Source organism: Neofelis nebulosa, chromosome X (assembly GCF_028018385.1).
Source record: "Neofelis nebulosa isolate mNeoNeb1 chromosome X, mNeoNeb1.pri, whole genome shotgun sequence".
Classification (NCBI taxonomy): Eukaryota; Metazoa; Chordata; class Mammalia; order Carnivora; family Felidae; genus Neofelis; species Neofelis nebulosa.
The window spans coordinates 59,130,254-59,153,117 of NC_080800.1; the positions used below are offsets into that span (position 1 = coordinate 59,130,254).

The 22,864-nt window shown below is 37.2% G+C and overlaps 1 protein-coding gene across 2 annotated transcripts in view; it reads right to left on the reverse strand.

Annotated features, from left to right (window-relative positions):
• The window catches only part of TEX11 (testis expressed 11), a 251,917-nt gene that overhangs the window by 75,892 nt on the left and 153,161 nt on the right, over window positions 1–22,864 (reverse strand). For both annotated transcript variants that reach the window (XM_058712843.1, XM_058712844.1), the window contains exons 18-22: window positions 16,585–16,709; window positions 13,780–13,865; window positions 9,525–9,581; window positions 4,625–4,665; window positions 3,380–3,466 (exon numbers count right to left, since the gene is read on the reverse strand). In XM_058712843.1, coding sequence (XP_058568826.1) covers window positions 3,380–3,466; window positions 4,625–4,665; window positions 9,525–9,581; window positions 13,780–13,865; window positions 16,585–16,709 — 396 coding nt within the window. The remainder of the gene's footprint in view (window positions 1–3,379; window positions 3,467–4,624; window positions 4,666–9,524; window positions 9,582–13,779; window positions 13,866–16,584; window positions 16,710–22,864) is intronic.

Consider the following 22,864-nt stretch of genomic DNA (forward strand, 5'->3'; position numbering starts at 1 on the left):
CATGGATGTGAACAATTCTCAACAAAATCCTAGCAAATTGAATCCAACACCACATTAAAAGAATCATTTACTATGATCACATGGGATTTATTCCTGGTCTGCAAGAGTAGATCAATATTCGTAAATCAATCAATATGATACACCACATTAAAAAAATTCATTAAGCAATCAATGTGATATACCACATTAATAAAAGAAAGGATAAGAAACATGATCCTTTCAATAAATGCAGAAAAAGCATTTAACAAGGTACAACAACTATTCATGATAAACACCCTCAATAAAGTAGGGATAGAGAGAACATATCTCAAAAGGCCATATATGAAACACCCACAACTAATATCATCCTTGATGGGGAAAAACTGAGAGCTATTCATCTATGCTCAGGAACAAGACAGGGATGTCCACTCTCACCACTGTTATTTAACATAGTTCTGGAAGTCCTAGCCACATTTTTTTGGAGTCTACCAAAAAATTGCTAGAACTGATACACAATTTCCTTAAAGTCACAGGATACAAAATCAATGTACAGAAATCTATTGCATTTCCATACACCAATAATGAAGCAGCTGAAAGAGAAATCAAGGTATTAATCCCATTCATAATTGCATCCAAAACCATAAGACACCGAGGGATGAACATAACCAAAGAGATAAAAGGCTTGTACTCTGAAAACTATAAAATACTGATGAAAGAAACTGAGGATGACACAAAGAAATGGAAAGACATTCCACGCTCATAGATTGGAAGAACAAATATTGTTAAAATATCTATACTACCTAAAACAATCTACACATTTAATGCAATCCCTATTCAAAATACCACCAGTGTTTTTCACAGAACCAAAACAAACATACCTAAAATTTGAATGTAACTGCAAAAGACCCTAAATAGCCAAAGCAATATTGAAAAAGCAAAGCAAAGCCAGAGGCATCACAATTCCAGAATTCTGGTTATATTACAAAGTTGTAGTGATCAGTTCAGTATGTTACTGGCACAAAAACAGACACATATAGATCAATGGAACAGAAGAGAAAACCCAAAAATGAACCCACAACGATATGGTCAACTATTCTTCGACAAATCAGGAAAGAATACCCAATGGAAAAAGAGTCTCTTCAACAAATGGTGTTGACACAACTGGACAGCAACATGCCAAAGTATGGAACTGGACCACTTTCTTACACCATCATGAAAATAAATTCGCCACCATGTAAATAAAAAGTGGATGCAAGACCTAATTGTGAGACAGGAAACCATCAAAATCCTAGAGAACACAGGCAGTAACCACTTTGACAATGGCCATAAGCAACTTCTTTCTAGATATCTCTCTGGATGCCAGGGAAACAAAAAGCAAAAGAAACTATGAGGAGTACATCAAAATAAAAAGCTTCTGCACAGCAAAGAAAACAATCAACAAAACTAAAAGGCAACCTATGAAATGAGAGAAGGTATTTGCAAATGACACATCTGATAAAAGGTTAGTATCCAAAATATATAAACAACTTATACAACTTAACACACCAAAAACAAATAACCCAATTAAAAAATGGGCAGAAGACATGAATAGACATTTTTCCAAAGAAGAGATCCAGATGGTCAACAAACAAATGAAAAGATGCTCAATATCACTCATCATCAGGGAAATACAAATCAAAAGTACAGTGAGATACCACCTCACACCAGTCAGATTGCCTAAAATTAACAACACAGGAAAACAACAGATATTGGCAAGGATGTGGAGAAGGGGGAACTTTCTTACACTGCTGGTCAGAATGCAAACTGGTGCAGCCACTCTGGTAAAAAGTATGGAGGTTCCTCAAAAAGTTAAAAATAGAGCTACACTACAATCCAGCAATTGCACTAGCAGGTATTTACCCAAAGGATACAAAATACTGAATAGAGGGAAATAAAAAAGAGAGGCAAACCATGAAACAGATTCTTGACTATAGAGAACAAACTCAGGGTTATTGGAGGGAGGTGGGTGGGGGATGAGTTAAATAGGTGATGGGTATTATGGAGGGCACTTGTGATGAGCACTGGGTGTTGTATGTACGTAATGAATCACTAAGTTCTACAACTGAAACTAATATTACACTATATACTAACTACTGGAATTTAAAAACTTGAAAAGAAAAAAAAATCAGCAAAGAACATAATACACTAGAATCAAAGGATGAAGAAAATTGCTGGAAAGATTCATATCTTTCATAGAGCACTGGAAGACCCCATTAGGCAACATTTAGTATAATCTTCACATTGGAAAATGAAAATGAAAATTCAGTAAAAGAAGTATTGGAAAATAACTTTTCAAACGTCCAAAAGATCAAAGTCATTGATCCTTTATGTAGTTTAAATATCTGTTATTTTCCATTATTTCCATAGGTTTTTTAGAAGCCAGACCAATGTGTTTATTCCATTTTCTCCTAGATTAGAGCCCCAGTAAATCCTGTAAAGTAGAAAAAGATTCATGTAGAATGAGTCTACTTTGTGACATTGCTGGTTAATTGCTCTTGATTACTTATCACTGTAGTTACCGCCTCCACAATTTCTGTACTTGATTTTAGCCAAAAGGCTGAGAAGGAATTGCCTCCATAATTTTTAAAATGGTTTTACTGAAATTAAACCTACAAAAAGTAAATTACACAACATATAATTGGACATCTTGATTAATTTTCAAAGTGAATATATCCATGTAACCAATCCAGATCAAGACAGATCTTGATTATTAGCAAAAACTCAGAAGCAACCCAATTACCCCTTTTCAAGTCCAACCCCTTTTAAGGGTAACCACCATCTTGAGCTCTAATATCATCAATTAGTTTTGCCTGCTTTTTTTGCTACATATAAATAGAATCTATGTCTGACTTCTGTTCAACATTAGTTTGTGAGATTCATCCATTTTGTTGCATGTAGTTTATTACTTATTTATTTATTTTAAGTAATCTCTATGCCCAACATACGGCTGGAATTCATGACCTTGAGATCAAGAGTCATATGGTGTACTGACTGAGCCAGCCGGGCGCTCTGAATGTAGTTTATTCTGATAAATCAAACTTAGAGATAAGTTAGGCATTCTAGACCAAATTTAGGAGCACACCCTTGGGAACTTGCAGTTATAATTCATCATTTTATTCTTAGACCCATTTCTAGAGAAAAAGAAAACTAACATTTATTAAGTACCTACTATGTCCCAGGTACATACACAGTTTTACTTAAAAATCCTTAGTAGCCTTATACAGTATGTTTAATTGTTCCCCTTTTATAAATAATGAAATTGAGATTAAGTTATCCTTGTACCCATAGCTACAAATAAAAGAGCCAGAATTTGAATCCATATATTTCTGATTCTATACATAGCCATGGAATTTCCTTTTACCTATTTTTCGAAACCACTGAGCTTCATTAACCGTTGAGTCTTCAGTCGAGTTCTCGTCATGAAAAGAATGAGCAATTTTCAGGACTGCTGCATTGAACAGAAAGATTTTATATTTGAAGTCTTTTACTTTAATCTTTAGCAAAATTGTTAATACTGCCTTAAAAATTCAAACATGAATTTGAAAGTAGAACGTTTTTTTGGTCTGTGTGTGTACAAGCCCATACCAAAAGTAATTAAAATGACAGCATTACCAAAGCTCTGAGAAGCCGTTAACTCAAATTTTCGGGAACAAACACATCTTTGGAGAGGTTTAAAATGTTAATTAGAGTAATCACTCAACACCTGAGGCAGAAAGATAGTATTTACATGCAAAGAAACCAAGAGTAGGAACAATCATTAAAAAGACTGAAATGGAGATAGAGAACTGGAAGAGTATCAATAGGTTGGCATTAATACTTACTGAGCTCCCAGAGCAAGCATGGTAAAGAACCAAAACATGCTGTCATCATCAGAAGGCATTCATTACATACCCACACCCCCTTCTGATAGAAAAGAATACCAACAAGCAAAGTTTAAAAGCTTTTAAACCACTTTGCTACATTTGACACCTTGTTGACAGATATTTGAGTTATAAAATTGAACAGCTGCAATAAATGGAATAGAGTTTCTAAGATAGGGACTTGGGGATGTGTTTGGACAAAAGGAAATCCGTACATGAGTAGCAGAAATAGGAAGACCGGTTAGACAAAAGAGACAGCAGGTAAGAAAGCATAGAGTTGGAAAAAAGAATTTGCTGTGGTGGCTAGGACGTTAGCTTGAAGTGCAGAGGGAAGAATTATTAATAGATAAGGGAGATGACATGGACTTGGGTAGTTAAACAAGTTTCAAAATAACAGAGTAAACAATCAAGTTTTGATTCAGAGGGCGTGAAAATTAAGTGGAAGGAAGGATGGAAAGAAGGAAGCAAGGAAGGGAGGGAGGGAGGAAGGACGGACATAAAGGTCTTTAAAACGAGTTGGAATAAAAAGAGAGCTGAAATCACATTTGGAGATGAATGTTAGTGATGACAAACTCTTCTCTGCTTGTGAATAAAGAAACCAAAGTAGACTGCTATGGCAAACATTAATAAAAGCATGAAGTTTAACTCAAACATGAAGTCAGAGTCCGTGTGCTCCATGTACTTGGAGAATTTAATAGAAGACAGAGGCAAGATGAAGAACTGAAAATAAACAAGATGATATTTACCTTTATTCAAGCAAGCCAAAAGTCGATCCATTTCTTTCTTCCTAAAAAATAAAGAGTGTTTTCTGACCGTTCCAAGGCTTTACTTATAAAAAAAAAAGTACCAAAAAGAGACCCCAAGAGAGCTGCACAAAGACAACATAAAATTGTGAAGTTTATTGTTCAAGGCTCCAACCTATCATTTCAACACCATTTTTCCTCACTATACGATACTGTTTCTCATTCCCCAGTGCCCTCACAGTTTTTTTCCCTCTTCCCCTCTACTCCCACTCTCAGCAAAGCATTTCAATGGCTGGTAAGGTTTTATGACAGAGTCACAGAATTTTGGAGCAGATAGTGATCTTTGTGATGTTAAAGTTTGTTTTTTTTTTTTGAAGAGGGGGAATTGGAACCCTTATTTCATTTTTTTTAAATATATGAAATTTATTGTCACATTGGTTTCCATACAACACCCAGTGCTCATCCCAAAAGATGCCCTCTTTAATACCCATCACCCACCCTCCCCTCCCTCCCACCCCCCATCAACCCTCAGTTTGTTCTCAGTTTTTAAGAGTCTCTTATGCTTTGGCTCTCTCCCACTCTAACCTCTCTCTTTTTTTTTTTTCCTTCCCCTTCCCATGGGTTCCTGTTAAGTTTCTCAGGATCCACATAACAGTGAAAACATATGGTATCTGTCTTTCCCTGTATGGCTTATTTCACTTAGCATCACACTCTCCATTTCCATCCACGTTGCTACAAAGGGCCATATTTCATTCTTTCTCATTGCCACATAGTATTCCATTGTGTATATAAACCACAATTTCTTTATCCATTCGTCAGTTGATGGACATTTAGGCTCTTTCCATAATTTGGCTATTGCTGAGAGTGCTGCTATAAACACTGGGGTACAAGTGCCCCTATGCATCAGTACTCCTGTATCCCTTGGGTAAATTCCTAGCAGTGCTATTGCTGGGTCATAGGGTAGGTCTATTTTTAATTTTTTGAGGAACCTCCACACTGTTTTCCAGAGTGGCTGCACCATTGCATTCCCACCAACAGTGCAAGAGGTGGAACCCTTATTTCAAATAAACTTTTATGAAAATCTACTATATGAGAAAAGATACAAGTTTAGCTGCTCTGGTTGAACCAGTGGTGGGTAGAGGCCTAGAGCCTCATCTTCCTGGAAGTCCATGAGGCAGTGCCACAGAATTTCCAGAGTTCTGAGGAACAGATTTTAAAAACCACTTATCCAGTCCAGATCCTTTATTTCACAGATGAGGAAATAGATCTGGAAATGGGGGATTATTTGTCCAAAGTCATGCAATTAATGACAATTTCAAGACTACTACACAGGTTCTTGACCCTTTGTCAAACTTCTTTAAGGGGTATATACATTTTAACAGAGGAAAACATGCCATTTTATTAAACAAAGGAATGAATATGGAAGTATTGGCCAACTCAACGAAGGAAGTTAACAGGAGATAGGGTAGAGCATACTATAAGACTAGCCTCATCATGAGGAGCTCTAGTATTATAATAAAAGTAGCAGCTTTCTCAGGGATAAATATTAGAAGTCTGGTTTTTATAAAGTAACTTCTTAAAGTAAATTTTATTAATTTGAATTTCAGCTGCTCTGAAGTTGACTTCTTCACTTATTTAATTCAGTCACTATATAAAATAATCTAGTTAGGGTTCATTAATGCAAATAAATAGTATAAATAAGAATGAGGACCTGGAAAGGGATGTATATGGTCTATTTAAGAGACAAGTTGTGGGGCGCCTGGGTGGCTTGGTCGGTTAAGCGTCCGACTTCGGCTCAGGTCACGATCTCGCGGTCCGTGAGTTCGAGCCCCGCGTCGGGCTCTGTGCGGACAGCTCAGAGCCTGGAGCCTGTTTCAGATTCTGTGTCTCCCTCTCTCTGTGACCCTCCCCCGTTCATGCTCTGTCTCTCTCTGTCTCAAAAATAAATAAACGTTAAAAAAAAAATTTAATAAAAAAAAAAAGAGACAAGTTGTGTAGAAAAAAAAAATTTTTTTTAACATTTTTTATTTATTTTTGGGACAGAGAGAGACAGAGCATGAACGGGGGAGGGGCAGAGAGAGAGGGAGACACAGAATCGGAAACAGGCTCCAGGCTCCGAGCCATCAGCCCAGAGCCCGACGCAGGGCTCGAACTCACGGACCGCGAGATCGTGACCTGGCTGAAGTCGGACGCTTAACCGACTGCGCCACCCAGGTGCCCCTGTAGAAAAATTTTAACATGTGAATTGTTATACTACTTAGGTAGATTCTGCTAAATGAAAACCATGGAATTTTTAGAAGAAAAAGGAACTTTAGAAATTACCCAGTCTAGCTTTATTTATTTATTCATTCATTCAAAAAAATTTTTAATGTTTATTTATTTTTTGAGAGAGACAGACAGAGACAGAGTATGAGCAGAGGGTGGGGGTGGGGGTTGCAGACAGAGGGAGACACAGAATCTGAAGCAAGCTCCAGGCTTTGAGCTGTCAGCATAGAGCCCAATGCGGAGCTCAAATTCAAGAACCGTGAGATCATGATCTGAGCTGAAGTCTGACGCTTAACCAACTGAGTCACCCAGGTGCCCCTGGCTTTTTTTATTTAACAGATGAAGAAAATAAAGCTTAGAGAAGTTAAATAAATTGTTGTTGTCTAATGTGAACCAGAGTTAGTGAAATAGCTAAAACTGGAACTCAATTCTTTGACTCTTCCATTGAATTGGGCTTAAAAAAAAACAACCAACAAATTAATCTATTTGTTAAATAAGGTCCTGACTGCTATCTGAAAACACTGTTAGCAGATGTTCTTTATTACTGTATTTACTTGAAAACAATATAGGTATATGTTTAAACAATTCTGTAATTTAAGTTATTATGAATTTAAACAGGATTCCTTTCCTTTCCCCATTTCCAAATTGTCTTTAATGAATGGGGTTTGACTATATGATACAATTACATGGAATATGAAGTGCTTTGTAAGACCAGTGCTAAAGATCTTCTTGTGAAGAACTGATATTCAGCCATTTCAATAAACCGAGGGAATATTATGTGTCACATACTGTCCTAGGTTTCAGAGATACAAAGATAAATACAAATAGTCCTAGCCCTCAAATAGCTGTTATAATCTATTAGCTATGTTTAGTCTCTGAGTTTCCTCTTTTATTTAAAAAAATTTTAAGATGATTTTGTAAAGTTTTTTTTTTTAATTGAAGTTAATTGACACATAATGTTACTCTATTTTCAGGTGTACAACACAGTAACTGGACAAGTTTATACATCATGCATTGCTCACTACAAGTGTAGCTGCCATTAGTCACCATACAATGCTATCATCGTACCATTTTGTTTTTAAATTTTCTACTGTGGAAAATTCCCAAGATGTTTCTATGTTAACAGATAAATGAATTACCATGTACCCATTACTCAGTTTCAATAATTATTAAACTCATCATCAATCTTATTTCAATGATACCTCCACCCACTCCTTTCCCTCCCCTACTATTTTTAAGCCAATTCCAGACATCACATCATTTCATTAATAAATATTTTAGGATGTATCTCTAAGAGATAGAAATTCCTTTAAAAGACATAACCACACTTCATCTTATGTCTAATGATTAATTTCTTAATATCATCAAATATGTGGTCATTATTAAAATTTCCAATTGTCTCTATCTTTTTGTATTTTTAGTTCGATTGGGTTCCCTCTTAATGTACTCATACAACCTATAAAGAAGAGGCCAAATTTATATTATAAAAAATAATGTCATCAGTCATATCAGTCAGACATTTCCTAAAGAACTCAGCTGAAAAAATGTATTGATCCCAAGTACAAATTATATATATAGGAAAAGCAAAGTATAGATACACTGTTACAGAGTTTTTATCTAAGCAGAGAATATAGAGATGAATAATTACTTCTCTAAAAGTTATCCCTAATCAAGACCTTGATGGAGTTTTCTTTCAAATCATTAGGAGGTAGTGGATTTTGTGAATGAAAAATTGGTGACCCAATTCTTCCACCAATTGTTAAGTTCCTGATGTCTTATGCCACAGAAGCTGTGAGCAGAAATGTATTTGAATACTCCTAGCTGAGCTAATACAGATTCACAATCAACAAGCCAACCAGGTTATACATTTCTGTGGGAAAGTAAGAGATATGACTATATATGCCTCATGTTAAGAAAGGGGGAAACTGGGGTGTCAGGGTGGCTCAGTTACTTAAGCGTCTGACTTCGGCTCCAGTCATGATCTCACAGTCTATGAGTTCGAGCCCTGCATCAGGCTCTGTGCTGACAGCTCAGAGCCTGGAGCCTGCTTAAGATTCTGTGTCTCCCTCTCTCTCTCTACCCCTCCCCTGCTCGCATTCTCTTTCTCTCTCTCTCAAAAATAAACATTAAAAAAATTAAATGGGTGAATTTTTTAAAAAGAGGGGGAAAACAGATGCAATATCATAGTAAAATCATAGCTAATATTACTGAGAGCTTAGTAAGTGCTTGGCACTCTTGCAGGCTCCATGCCCAGTGCAGGGCCTGACATGGGGCTTGATCTCACGACTGTGAGATCATGACCCGAGCTGAAATCGTGAGTTGGACATTCAACAGACTAAGCCACCCAGGAGCCCCTTGGCACTCTTCTTTGAAGTGTTTTCACATATTTATTCATTGAGTCATAACAGCAACCCCAGAAAGTAGATACTATTATATTCTTATTTTACAGATGGGGAAACAAAAGCCCAGGTTACACATCTAATGAGTTGCAGAGATGGGCTATGAACCCAGGAAGACTGCCCCAGAGCCTATATTAATCTCACCCACAAGACTATACATCTCTCAACATAAGGTTTATACTGAAAGTTACTACAACTTTTCTAATGGCAAATACACCACTTCTACTGAAATAACGTACCTGCTTTCAGATTCTGACATCTGAGAAACTTTTGGAAGAGCCAGACGAAACAAACACCTGTATGATAAAGTAATACAAAAAAATGATGCTTAGGAAAAACATGTGAAAGAATATTTACCAAGTTATTAATCTTGATTATCCTAGGAAGCAGAAGTGAGAAAAGAGAGGGTAAGGAGGAGACTAAGTTTATTTTACTTATAGATCTTTGTAATGTTTTAATGATTGTAATGAAAACATAAATTTTATAATTTTGGAAGAGTAATTTAAGAAAATAATTTAAAACAGAAGTGATGCTTATGAGGAATTCTTAAATAGTTCCCCAGTTTATATCCAAATCACCTGCTAGAACATCAGGTACAATGTAGAAATCTTACTGTTTTTTTAAGGAACCTGGAACTGGCCTTTGGGTTCCACGTAAACTAGGATGACTGTTCTTTCAAGGGAATATGACAGCATCATGATGAACTGACAAAATAAGGTAGTTTATAAAGTTTCAAACCCTAAAAATCTTTTTAAAAATACCATCTAATCCTGAATGATTTTATATATTTATCTGAGGTGTACATCTATCTTTTGATAAACCTTTTGATAAACCATTTTTCTTCACAGAAAGAGGGGAGAAATCAAATTCAACTGGTATCTTTTTTTAACTTTAAGCATCCCTATCAAATTTCCAAGGACATTTCCCACAGAAATAGAAAAACAATCTTAAAATTCATATGGAAACACAAAATACCTTGAATAGCCAAAGCAAACTTGAGAAAGAAGAATAAAGCTAAAGACATCATGCTTCCTGATTTCAAACTATACTACAAAGCAACAGTACATTAGTAATCAAAACAGCATGGTAACAGCACAAAAAATAGTAACACAGGCCAAAAGATAGACAGCCCAGAAATAATAAGAGAGCCAAAAATATTCAGTGGGGGAAAGAGAGTTTTTTCAATAAATGTTGCTGGCAAAACTGGATATTCACATGCAAAAAAATGAAATTGGACCACTATCTTTCACTACTCACAAAAATTAACTTGAAATGGATTAAACACAGAAGACCTGAAAACAGTAAAACTCCTAAAAGAAAACATAGGGGAAAAGCTCCTTGACAATGATTTTTGGATATGACACCCAAAGCACAAGCAACAAAAGCAAAAATAAACAATTGAGATTACATCAAACTACAAAGCTTCTGCACAGCAAAGGAAACAAAATGAAAAGGCAATCTATGGAATAGGAGAAAATATTTACAAACCACGTATCTGATAAGGGGTTCATATACAAAACAAATAAGGAACATATACAACTCAATAGGGAAAAAAAGCAAAAAATGTGATTACAAAATGGGCAAAGGAGTTGAATAGACATTTTTCCTTTCTTTTTTTTTAAATATGAAATTTATTGTCAAATTGGTTTCCATACAACACCCAGTGCTCATCCCAACAGGTGCGCTCTTCAATACCCATCACCCACCCTCCCCTCCTTCCCACTCCCCATCAACCCTCAGTTTGTTCTCAGTTTTTAAGAGTCTCTTATGTTTTGGCTCCCTCCCTCTCTAACCTTTTTGTTTCCTTCCCCTCCTCCATGGTCTTCTGTTAAGTTTCTCAGGATCCATATAAGAGTGAAAACATATGGTATCTGTCTTTCTCTGTATGGCTTATTTCACTTAGCATCACACTCTCCAGTTCCATCCACGTTGCTACAAAAGGCCATATTTCATTCTTTCTCCTTGCCAAGTAGTATTCCATTGTATATATAAACCACAACTTCTTTATCCATTTATCAGTTGATGGACATTTAGGCTCTCTCCATAATTTGGCTATTGTTGAGAGTGCTGCTATAAACATTGGGATACAAGTGCCCTATGCATCAGTACTCCTGTATCCCTTGGATAAATTCCTAGCAGTGCTATTGCTGGGTCATAGGGTAGGTCTATTTTTAATTTTTTGAGGAATCTCCACACTGTTTTCCAGAGCAGATGCACCAGTTTGCATTTCCACCAACAGTGCAAGAGGATTCCCGTTTCTCCACATCCTTGCCAGCATCTATAGTCTCCTGATTTGTTCATTTTAGTCACTCTGACTGGCGTGAGGTGGTATCTGAGAGTGGTTTTGATTTGTATTTCCCTGGTGAGGAGCAACGTTGAGCATCATTACTTTGATTCCTAAACCAGACAGAGACCCAGTAAAAATAGAGAACTACAGGCCAATATCCCTGATGAGTATGGAGGCAAAAATTCTCAATAAGATACTAGCAAATCGAATTCAACAGCATATAAAAAGAATTATTCACCATGATCAAATGGGATTCATTCCTGGATGCAGGGCTGATTCAACATTCACAAATCAATCAACGTGATACATCACATTAATAAAAGAAAAGATAAGAACCATATGATCCTGTCAATCGATGCAGAACAAGCATTTAACAAAATTCAGCATCCTTTCTTAATAAAAACCCTCGAGAAAGTCGGGATAGAAGGAACATACTTAAACATCACAAAATCCATGTATGAAAAGCCCACAGCTAATATCATCCTCAATGGGGAAAAACTGAGAGCTTTCCCCCTGAGATCAGGAACAAGACAGGGATGTCCACTCTCACCGCTGTTGTTTCACATAGTGTTGGAAGTCCTAGCATTAGCAATCAGACAACAAAAGGAAATCAACGGCATCAAAATTGGCAAAGATGAAGTCAAGCTTTCACTTTTTTCAGATGACATATTATACATGGAAAACCCGATAGACTCCACCAAAAGTCTGCTAGAACTGATACATGAATTCAGCAAAGTCGCAGGATACAAAACCAATGTACAGAAATCAGTTGCATTCTTATACACCAATAATGAAGCAACAGAAAGACAATTAAAGAAAATGATCCCATTCACAATTGCACCAAGAAGCATAAAATACCTAGGAATAAACCTAACCAAAGATGCAAAAGATCTGTATACTGAAAACTATAGAAAGCTTATGAAGGAAATTGAAGAAGACATAAAGAAATGGAAAAACATTCCGTGCTCATGGAATGGAAGAATAAATATTGTTAAAATTTCAATACTACCCAAAGCTATCTACACATTCAATGCAATCCCAATCAAAATTGCACCAGCATTCTTCTCGAAGCTAGAACAAGCAATCCTAAAATTTGTATGGAACCACAAAAGACCCCAAATAGCCAGAATAGACATTTTTCCAAAGAAGACATGCATGGTCAACAAACACATGAAAAGATGCTGAACATCACTAATCATCAGGGAAATACAAATCAAGACCACACTGAGATATCACCTCACACCTGTTAGTATCAAAATGTAGAGGTAAGTGTTGGTGAGGATGTGGAAAAAAGGGAAACTATGAACACTGTTGGTGGAAATATAGCTTGGTACACACACTGGAAAATAGCATGGAAGTTCCTCAAAAATTAAAAACAGAACTACCCTATGATCCAGCAATCCCACTTTTGGGTATAGATCTGAAGGAAAGAAAATCACTATCTTGAAGAGCTACCTGAACCCCCATGTACACTGCAGCATTATATACAACAGCCAAGACATGGAAATAACCTATGTCCATTGATAGATGAATGGATAAAGAAAATGTGGTATTTACACACACACACACACACACACACACACATACAACACACACACACACACAGGAATATTATTCAGCCATATAGAAAAAGGAAATCCTGCCTTTTGTGACAACATGGATCAAGTTTGAGGGCATTGTGCTAAGTGAAAAGAAAGACAAATACTGTATTATCTCACTTACATGTTGAATCTTTAAAAAACAGCCAAACCCATAGAAAGAGAATAGAATGATGTTTGCTAGAAGGTGGGTGTGGAGGAAGGGTAAAAACTTCAAATTATACAATGCACAAGTTCTGGGGCTATAATGTAGAGCATGGTGACTATGGTTATTAACAAGACTGTATTATGTATTTATTACATATTTGAAAGTTGGGAAGAGAAGAAATCTTAAATGTTCTCACCAAACCCAAAGAAACTGTAATTTCTTGAGGTAATGAATATGTTAACTAATTCTGTTGTGCAAACCACTTCGCAGTATTAGGTTATACACCTTAAACTTACACAATATTATTTGTTGATTATATCTCAATAAAGCTTGGAAAAAAATTTAAAACAACAGTTGGTATAGTAGACCTGATCACATCAGCACCTTTCTGACAAAGCTTATAGATTAAGAATAAGATTTACAAGAAATCCTTCCACATCTATAGGATGTGAATTACTTACTTTAAAGCCGAAAGGACTTGCTGTGGGTCTTCTGAATATTGAGCTAAATATTCCAAAGCTTTTCCTGCCACAATTTGTTGTCCATTCTAAATAGGACAAATATAATATGTTAAATTATCTCTCAAAGTGATACTTAGAAAATGTTATCTATATTCCTGTCCATTAATGACAAGAAAAAATTCTGAATTTGTTCATTTTTTATCGAAAGAACTAATGCAAGATGGTAGAATGAAGAAATAACTCATTGACAAAAACAGAACAGGTCATGTTGGTCCCAGAAACCCACTCCTCCTTATCCATAAATACTCACTGCCTTGCCAACACTGCCTTGAATCCACTCAGACTAATCTTATTGTGCTCTTTATCCCAGTTTATTAGCAGTAACCAAAAGAACCCCGGACTCTCATTTCCAGCACTCCAATCATGATAAAGCTCTATAAATCCTTTCTGTTTTCCTCTTTTCCCATTTCTCCCCACCTCCCCCAATCTTTCTACTACAGTCTCTGAAGTTCAGTTCATTTTCATCAAAATCTTCTCTAGGAGCAACATCTTCCCTAAAGTTCCCTCCACATTCTTTCTATAATGGAAATCTAGGTCCCACCAAGGATACTGCTTCCAAAAAGCCCTCTCAAGTAGTGGTCGTTTTTCTCAGATCTCCCTTCTAACCATGGACCTGGAGATGGAATAGGTGTCGTTTTTGTTCTTCATTGCTGTTTTAAAATTATTCTCCCTTCTTCCTCCCTAAACTCCCCAGCTTTGAATTTCCTGTCATCAGACTATATCACCCACCACTCCTCATTGTGCTGATCTATCAGCTCTCAGGCCATTTCTTTTTATTTCTTGATGACCTATCTATTGCACAGTTATTTTCTCAAAAAACTTCTCCTGTCTTAGTTTTTGGCACTTTCAATATATAGATAGATGATCCTCCTAATATCCTTGAATCTTATTTCTTTGCACAGGTCTGTCAATTACCTTAGGTGTTCACTAGCATAGTCATCAATGGGACCCTATCGTTATTGTTGAGGGTCTTTTCATGTGTCTGTTGGCCATCTGGATGTCTTCTTTGGAGAAATATCTGTTCATGTCTTCTAACCATGGATTGTTTGTTTTTAGGGTATTGAGTTGTATCAGTTCTTTATATATTTTGGATACTAACCCTTTGTCGGATATGTCATTTGCAAATATCTTCTTCCATTCCACAGGTGGCCTTGTAGGTTTGTTGACTGCTTCCTTCACTGTGGAGAAGCTTTTTATTTTGATGGCGTCCCAATAGTTTATTTTTGCTTTTATTTCCCTTGCCTCAGGAGACATATCTAGAAAAATGTTCCTATGGCTGATGTCAGAGAAATTACTGCCTGTGGTCTCTTCCAGCATTTTTATGGTTTCAGATCTCACATTTAGGTCTTTAATTCATTTCGAGTTTATTTTTGTGTATGGTGTAAAAAAGTGATCCAGTTTCATTCTTTTGCATGTATCTGTCCAGTTTTCCCAACACCGTTTGTTGATGAGACTTTTTCCCATTGCATACTCTTTCCTCCTTTGTTGAAGATTAATTGACCATATAATTGTGGGTTTATTCCTGGGTTTTCTGTTCTGTTCCATTGATCTCTATGTTGGACCCTGTCAATACTAATGGTTGCAAACCTTCCACACTCATAGTCATGGCTGGGACTAAGGTGAGCTAGATGACTGATGCAAGTGGGGCACCTAAGGTGTAAAATTTAAGGAAGCACTCGCTCTCAGGATCACGCAAGAACTAACTCTGCACTTGCATGACTTACAAAGTGAGTGCTTCCTTAAGTGCCTCCTTTCCTCACCCTAGTCCTGCACCCTGCTCTGCTTCATGTATTCTACTTTCTGACCACTATCTCCTACCTTTCTAATTCACTCCTTTCTATTCACTCTAGCAATCCTTCAACTGCACTTAAACCTCCAATCCATTCATGCTACTAATTTTTCATTGTCTCTCATCCCCTTGATGTCCTCCTCCATGGCCAGGTGAAATTCCATGGGAATTTATTATAACCACTACCTTGTTCCTTGATTATCCTACTCCACTTTTGCTTCATTGTATTCATCTGGCAAAACGACAAGCCTGGTTAAATTCAACTTTCCACTGACTTTTGTGCCTACATCCATGCAGCTGAAAGTGGCTGGATAAAAACCTGTATAACTATTTGTTTTATTTTAAAAATTCATCAAATAAGCCTTAATTCTTACTGGGCAAGCATCCCACACTACCTTTGTCATTCACTTTCTTGCTTTTCTGAATGATGAGTTTACACCTTATCCTAACTTCTCAAACTCCCCAACACCTCCTCTCCCATTCTCACTCTCAGGTGATGATCTTGTTTCCTATTTCGTTGAAAAAACTGAAGCAGCCAGGAAAAAAACTTCCAGATTACCACTACTACATTTATTCACACACCAGGGACCACACCACATACTCCAACTTCTCAACTGCTAGCATAGATGAACTATGCATGTTCTTTCCTAAAGCCAATCCCTGAATGTACACACTTGTGTCCATCACATCCCCCCTGCTTAAGGACATTGCTCTAACAATTCTCCCTTTTCTCTCTCACAATGTCAACTTTTTGTTCTCTTACTGGATCATTTCCATCAGCATATAAACATTCTCATTCATCTCAAACAAACAAACAAACAAACCCCTGATCCTACTTCTCACAACCAACTGACCAATTTCTTTTCTTTGTAGCAAACTCCTCTGAGGACTTCCATTAATTATATCTTAAAAAGGAAAAGAGGTAAAAAAATCATAGATAAATACATAAGAATTACCTCTAGAGCAAATTGGGCAACTAAACTGAGAAGCGTGACAGGTGAATCTCTGTCCACACGTAGCGCATTCTCTTTTGGTACTACACCTGTTATTAACTTCTCTAATGTATTAATTGCCCGCAAAGCTGAAAAAGAAGGAAAGAGTTAAAAAAAAAAAAGAAAAGTAGATACTCTTATCAAAGATAATAGCAATCTAGGGTTAATTATACCACAGTGACTTTGGAACTCATTTTAAGAGCAGTAACAGCTTGGGGTGCCTGGGTGGCGCAGTCGGTTAAGCGTCCGACTTCAGCCAGGTCACGATCTCGCGGTCCGTGAGTTCGAGCCCCACGTCGGGCTCTGGGCTGATGGCTCGGAGCCTGGAGCCTGTTTCCGATTCTGTGTCTCCCTCTCTCTGCCCCTCCCCCGTTCATGTTCTGTCTGTCTCTCTCTGTCCCAAAAAAAAAAAAAAAAAAAAAAAAAACGTTGGGAAAAAAGAGCAGTAACAGCTTTAAAATATTAGTTAATTTTCATAAATTCATCTAAATTGCTAAACTGTCAAGGAATACTTGAATGTCAGAAAAATGCCCAATTGAGCAATTCACCCCTGTGAATTTATCCCATGGATATATTTGCAAAAGTGAACAAAAACATAAAAATATGTTCATCCTGCAATTTTTTTAAGAGTGCAATATAGGGGCAACCTAAACTCCATCAATGATGGATGGGCTAAATACATTTTGGTACACTCATAAAATGGATTATAAAACAGAACGAAAACTAAAAACGAATGGTGGTATTACATTCAATTATATATCTTAAAGGTAGAATACAGTAAGTTAAGTATATGCACTACAGAACTTAAGTAACAATTAAAATAACATAACAAAGAGAGCTAATAAGCCAAAAATGAAATAAATACAATCATAAAAAATACTCAATCCAAAAGAAAGTAGAAAAAAGAAAAGTGGCAAAAAAGAACAGGACGAACAGAAGACAAATAACAAGATGCTACATTTAAACCTAACCATATCAATAATCATGTTAAATACAAATAGTCTATATGACTTGAGTAAAAGGCAGATAGTCATGCTGAATTAAAGAAAGCAACTTTCAACTATATGCTACCTACAAGAAACATACTTTAAACATAAAGACAAAATTAGTTAAAAGAAAAACCATGGGATAATATATATTATGGTAAAGGTAATCAAAAGAAAGCTGGAGTAGCTATAGTAATATCAGACAAAATGGATTTCAGAGCAAAGAATATTATCAGTGACAGAAAGTTACTCTGTGATGATAAGGAGTTAATTCATTTAACTCCTTAGATAGATATTCAATCCTAAATATCTATGCATCGAATAACAACATATGAAAACACAAAGAGCAAAATCTTATAGAACTACAAGGAAAAATGAACAAATCCACAATTGTATTCAAGGATTTCAGTACCTTCTCTTAATTGATAGAACAAGTAGTAAATCAGCCAGGATATAGTACACTTTACACTATTAATCAACTTGACCTGAATGTTATAAACATCTATAGTTTATATACATTTTTCTCAAGTGCACATTGAAAATTTATAAATAAAGACAATATTCTGGGTCATATAACAAGCCTCAACATAATTAAAAGTATTAAGTCACATAAAGTTATGATCTTTGACTACATGATTTCAAATTTATTAGACAGCTAAACTGAATAGTGTCGGAGAGAGGGAAGATGGCGGCGTAGGAGGACGCTGGGCTCACTGCGGCGTCCTGCTGATCACTTAGATTCCACCTACACCTGCCTAAATAACCCAGAAAACCGCCAGAGGATTAGCAGAACGGAGTCTCCGGAGCCAAGCACAGACGAGAGGCCCACGGAAGAGGGTAGGAAGGGCGGCGAGGTGGTACGCGCTCCATGGACTGGCGGGAGGGAGCCGGGGCGGAGGGGCGGCTCGCCGGCCAAGCAGAGCCCTCGAGTCTGGCTGGCAAAAGCGGAGGGGCCGGACGGAGTGTGTTCTGACAGCAAGCACAACTTAGCATCTGGGAGGTCATAAGTTAACAGCTCTGCTCAGAAAGCGGGAAGGCTGGAGGACAAAGGGAGGGAGAGCTGCTGAGCCCCCGGACGACAGAGCTCAGGTTGGTGGGGAACAAAGGCGCTCGCCAGCGCCATCTCCCTCGCCCATCCCCCAGCCAAAATCCCAAGGGGAACCAGTTCCTGCCAGGGAACTTGCTCGCTCCGCGCAAACACCCAACTCTGTGCTTCTGTGGAGCCAAACCTCCGGCAGCGGATCTGACTCCTTCCCGCTGCCACAGGGCCCCTCCTGAAGTGGATCACCTAAGGAGAAGCGAGCTAAGCCTGCCCCTCCTGCCCCCGTGCACCTTGCCTACCCACCCCAGCTAATACGCCAGATCCCCAGCACCACAAGCCTGGCAATGTGCAAGTAGCCCAGACAGGCCACGCCACCCCACAGTGAATCCCGCCCCTAGGAGAGGGGAAGAGAAGGCACACACCAGTCTGACTGTGGCCCCAGTGGTGGGCTGGGGGCAGACATCAGGACTGACTGCGGCCCCGCCCACCAACTCCAGTTATACACCACAGCACAGGGGAAGTGCCCTGCAGGTCCTCACCACTCCAGGGACTATCCAAAATGACCAAACAGAAGAATTCCCCTCAGAAGAATCTCCAGGAAATAACAACAGCTAACGAACTGATCAAAAAGGATTTAAATAATATAACAGAAAGTGAGTTTAGAATAATAGTCATAAAATTAATCGCTGGGCTTGAAACAGTATACAGGACAGCAGAGAATCTCTTGCTACAGAGATCAAGGGACTAAGGAACAGTCACGAGGAGCTGAAAAGCACTTTAAACGAAATGCAAAACAAAATGGAAACGACGACAGCTCGGATTGAAGAGGCAGAGGAGAGAATAGGTGAACTAGAAGATAAAGTTATGGAAAAAGAGGAAGCTGAGAGAAAGAGAGATAAAACAATCCAGGAGTATGAGGGGAAAATTAGAGAACTAAGTGATACACTAAAAAGAAATAATATACGCATAATTGGTATCCCAGAGGAGGAAGAGAGAGGGAAAGGTGCTGAAGGGGTACTTGAAGAAATTATAGCTGAGAACTTCCCTGAACTGGGGAAGGAAAAAGGCATTGAAATCCAAGAGGCACAGAGAACTCCCTTCAGACGTAACTTGAATCGATCTTCTGCACGACATAGCATAGTGAAACTGGCAAAATACAAGGATAAAGAGAAAATTCTGAAAGCAGCAAGGGATAAACGTGCCCTCACATATAAAGGGAGACCTATAAGACTCGTGACGGATCTCTCTTTTGAAACTTGGCAGGCCAGAAAGGATTGGCACGATATCTTCAGTGTGCTAAACAGGAAAAATATGCAGCCGAGAATCCTTTATCCAGCAAGTCTGTCATTTAGAATAGAAGGAGAGATAAAGGTCTTCCCAAACAAACAAAAACTGAAGGAATTTGTCACCACGAAACCAGCCCTACAAGAGATCCTACGGGGGATCCTGTGAGACAAAGTACCAGAGACATCACTACAAGCATAAAACATACAGACATCACAATGACTCTAAACCCGTATCTTTCTATAATAACACTGAATGTAAATGGATTAAATGTGCCAACCAAAAGACATAGGGTATCAGAATGGATAAAAAAACAAGACCCATCTATTTGCTGTCTACAAGAGACTCATTTTAGATCTGAGGACACCTTTAGATTGAGAGTGAGGGGATGGAGAACTATTTATCATGCTACTGGAAGCCAAAAGAAAGGTAGAGTAGCCATACTTATATCAGACAAACTAGACTTTAAATTAAAGGCTGTAACAAGAGATGAAGAAGGGCATTATATAATAATTACAGGGTCTATCGATCAGGAAGAGCTAACAATTACAAATGTCTATGGGCCGAATACCGGAGCCCCCAGATATATAAAACAATTACTCACAAACATAAGCAACCTTATTGATAAGAATGTGGTCATTGCAGGGGACTTTAACACCCCACTTACAGAAATGGATAGATCATCTAGACACACGGTCAATAAAGAAACAAGGGCCCTGAATGATACATTGGATCAGATGGGCTTGACAGATATATTTAGAACTCTGCATCCCAAAGCAACAGAATATACTTTCTTCTCGAGTGCACATGGAACATTCTCCAAGATAGATCATATACTGGGTCACAAAACAGCCCTTCATAAGTTTACAAGAATTGAAATTATACCATGCATACTTTCAGACCACAATGCTATGAAGCTTGAAATCAACCACAGGAAAAAGTCTGGAAAACCTCCAAAAGCATGGAGGTTAAAGAACACCCTACTAACGAATGAGTGGGTCAACCAGGCAATTAGAGAAGAAATTAAACAATATATGGAAACAAACGAAAATGAAAATACAACAATCCAAACGCATTGGGACGCAGCGAAGGCAGTCCTGAGAGGAAAATACATTGCAATCCAGGCCTATCTCAAGAAACAAGAAAAATCCCAAATACAAAATCTAACAGCACACCTAAAGGAAATAGAAGCAGAACAGCAAAAGCAGCCTAAACCCAGCAGAAGAAGAGAAATCATAAAGATCAGAGCAGAAATAAACAATATAGAATCTAAAAAAACTGTAGAGCAGATCAACGAAACCAAGAGTTGGTTTTTTGAAAGAATAAACAAAATTGACAAACCTCTAGCCAGGCTTCTCAAAAAGAAAAGGGAGATGACCCAAATAGATAAAATCATGAATGAAAATGGAATTATTATTACACAGCTAAACTAATTAAGACAGTGCAAAAGTGGTGTAAAGATAGATGAATAGATCAATGCAATAGAATTAAGAAACCAGAAAGAGACCCAAACACACATATTACAATTGATTTTCTTTTCGTTTCTTCTTTAAAGTGTTATTTATTTATTTTGAGAGAGAGAGAAAGAGAGCAGAAGCAGGGGAGGGGCAGAGAGACAGTGAGAAAGAGAGAATCCCAAGTAGGCTCCATGCTGCCAGCACAGAGCCCAACATGGGGCTGGGGCTCAACTCACGAACTATGAGATCATGACCTGAGCCAAAATCCAGAGTCGGATGCTTAACCGACTGAGCCACCTAGGCTCCCCGACAACTGAATTTTTAATAAATGTGCAAAGGTAATTCAGTTGAAAAAAGATAGTTTTAAAATAAATAATGCTGAAAAAAATGATGCCGAATGATTAGACAGCCATGTGCAAAAAAATAAAAAATAAAAAATAACTTTGGTTCATACCTTAAATTAAATACAAAAATTAATATGAAATTGATCATAGAACTAACCATACACTTAAACCTATAAAATTTCTAGAAGAAAATATAGGAGAAAATTTTTGTGACCTTAGATTAGATGAAGATTTCCTAGGTATATTACCAAAAGCACAATCCATAAAACAAGAAAAAAGATAAATTAGACTTTCAAATTTCTCATGAAAGACATTGATATGAAAATAAAAATAAAAATTTGTAAAACACACCTGATAATTTATATCTAAAACATATAAAGAACTTTCAAATCTCAATAATAAGAAAACAAAGTTCCCTATATCTCAGTAACCAAAATATATTTCTTTCCTATGTTCGAGCTACTATGGTATAAGATGAATAAAACATATAGAGATGAATTAAAGAAAAAGAAAACAAAGTTCCCTATGGAAAACTGGTTAAAAGATTTATAAAAACACTCTGCCAAAGAAGATATATGGATGTCAAATATTAGACATTACAAAAATGCTAGTTAAAACCACAGTAAGATATCACTACCCAACTATTAGAATAGGTAGAAATTTTTTTAAAGGACAATTCAAAGTCCTGGTGAGAATGTAGACCAACTAGAACACTAATACATAGCTGGTTAGAATGTAAAATTGTATATCTACTTAGGAAAACAGGTTGGCAGTTTCTAATAAAGTTAAACACATATTTATCATACAACCCAAAAATCCAATTCCTGGAAATTTACCCTACAGAAGTTAAATCTGTCATCACACAAAATCTGTAAACAGATGTTTATAGCATGTTTATTCACAGTCACCCAAAATGGAAACCATCCATACTTCAAATGGGGAATGAAGAAACAAACTGTGGTACATACATACGATAGATTACTATTCAGCAATAAAAAAGAACTACGGAAACACAACAGTATGAATGAGTTTCAAATGCATTATCCTAAGTGAAAAAAAAGGCACAAGAAGCTTCATATTGTATGATCCCATTTATATCACATTCTAGAAAAGGCAAAAATATTAGTTGTT